The sequence below is a fragment of the Hibiscus syriacus genome, unplaced genomic scaffold (genome assembly GCF_006381635.1).
Source record: "Hibiscus syriacus cultivar Baekdansim isolate YM2019G1 unplaced genomic scaffold, ASM638163v2 tig00001799_pilon, whole genome shotgun sequence".
NCBI classification, from domain to species: domain Eukaryota; kingdom Viridiplantae; phylum Streptophyta; class Magnoliopsida; order Malvales; family Malvaceae; genus Hibiscus; species Hibiscus syriacus.
Genome location: NW_024061890.1, coordinates 417,179 through 418,876, shown reverse-complemented (window position 1 = coordinate 418,876; position 1,698 = coordinate 417,179). Strand labels below are relative to the sequence as shown.

The 1,698-nt window shown below is 40.3% G+C and overlaps 1 protein-coding gene across 1 annotated transcript; it reads right to left on the bottom strand.

Annotated features, from left to right (window-relative positions):
• Positions 1 to 1,260: 1,260 nt before the first annotated feature.
• Positions 1,261 to 1,698, bottom strand: LOC120133966. Its single transcript, XM_039150452.1, has one exon. It carries the CDS (start codon positions 1,696 to 1,698, stop codon positions 1,261 to 1,263), a length of 438 nt encoding a protein of 145 aa, XP_039006383.1.

The following is a 1,698-nucleotide window of genomic DNA, read 5'->3' as shown; positions in this document are numbered from 1 at the left end:
TTAAATAATAATATAAAATTGCCAAAGTCAATTGTTAAACAGTATAAATGTCAATCGATTCCTCAGTTCCCTGCTTCCGCTGGTTCTTGATCATGGCTTATAGGAAGGACAAAGTGCAGGTATCTCCATAAATTAAGGCGCCAAATTATTAGACCAACCACATGAGCCTTACAACACACAATTCAACGTCCTTCTTTATTGTTTGAATTCCAAATCCCCGTGAATTAAGCGCCTCAGTCGCTTAGAGCACAATTTTCCAACTGGAATTTGCTAGTGTGATAGGATAAAGATAGAAATTAAAAGTATTTATAGTTTTTGTACATTTCTCAATACTCAAGACCCTTTTATTTGAGGATATAGAAAGATGGCTGTGGAAAACAGTTACCATGCAGCAGATGATCAGTCATTGGTGGGGAAGAAGCCAATAGAGCAACGAAATCATCGTCCAAATCCTGGGAAGATCTGCCTAGCCTGGATGGGAGAGACGGATCCATGGAGATTTTACAAAGGCTACCAAGTCTAGGGAGGTGGATATCAATGGGAGCTGACGCCTGGGATGATCTTCTAGATGGAATTATTCCTCCAGGGAATATAGACCAATCATGTAACGATGTTAACGTCAAAGACATGAGTACTGGAGAGCTTAAAGCGAATTTGATTAGAGTAGACAAACAGGCGACGAGACACTACCGGGGAGTGAGGAAGCGGCCTTGGGGCAAGTATGCAGCAGAGATAAGGGACTCGTCGAGGAAAGGAGCTCGAGTTTGGCTTGGGACTTTTGACAGCAGAGATTGGGTTTGGAGTGGTTTGATTTTTAATGGTGAGTGTTGCAGGTGGTGTAATTGTAGTGCCATCAAAATAACCAAATAGGTTGTGGCCATGCATCAACATTTCAATTTGAGCTTTCCAAATGGTGAAGTTTTGGCTACTAATGAGTTTTATTGGTAACTGGGCAAGGGGATGAATTGAACAACGATGGTTGTGGGTGTTGAGTTGTCTGAGTTGGTAATATAAAGGGCCATTTGTGAGGTAAGAGAAAAAAGAAAAGGAATTTGTTCGTGAGAACGTTTTAGGCTCTGATTACCATAGAGGAACAAGGTAGAAGATGAATTGAAGAGTGACTTTATTGAACATGGTTGAAGGGATTATAATAGGAAGAACCCCAAAGTAAATAAATTTTAAAATCAAACGAAAAAAAAAAGATAACAGAAGATAATAATAAATTAACAACCAATATTTGAAATTTAAATGATTGTGTCTTTAGTACCATGGAGATATACAATCCATCTTAGCTTCTTGCTTTAATAGGTTCCAAACTCCTTTGCAGTCCGTTTCAACGTAAAACTGTTGTACATTCATACTTGAAACTAACCCTAAGCCTTTGTACGCTCCCCATAATTCCACATCAACAATCGAACAACATCTAGTCATCTTCGCGTAACCATAAATCCATTGTCCATTTTCATCCCAGATTGCCCCACCACAAACCGTCAATCCATTTAAAGGATTTCGTGCACTATCCACATTTAATTTGTACCACGGCACCACCTTGTACCACCCCATCGGTGGTGCCGTGGTGTCGACCACTTTTTGCTTCGCATACAAAGCTTCCAGTTGGTGTCGGCGTCTGCTTTGAATAACACTTTTCACTTGCACGAACTCCGCATCAAAGATGCCCTTGTTCCTTTGCAGCCACAT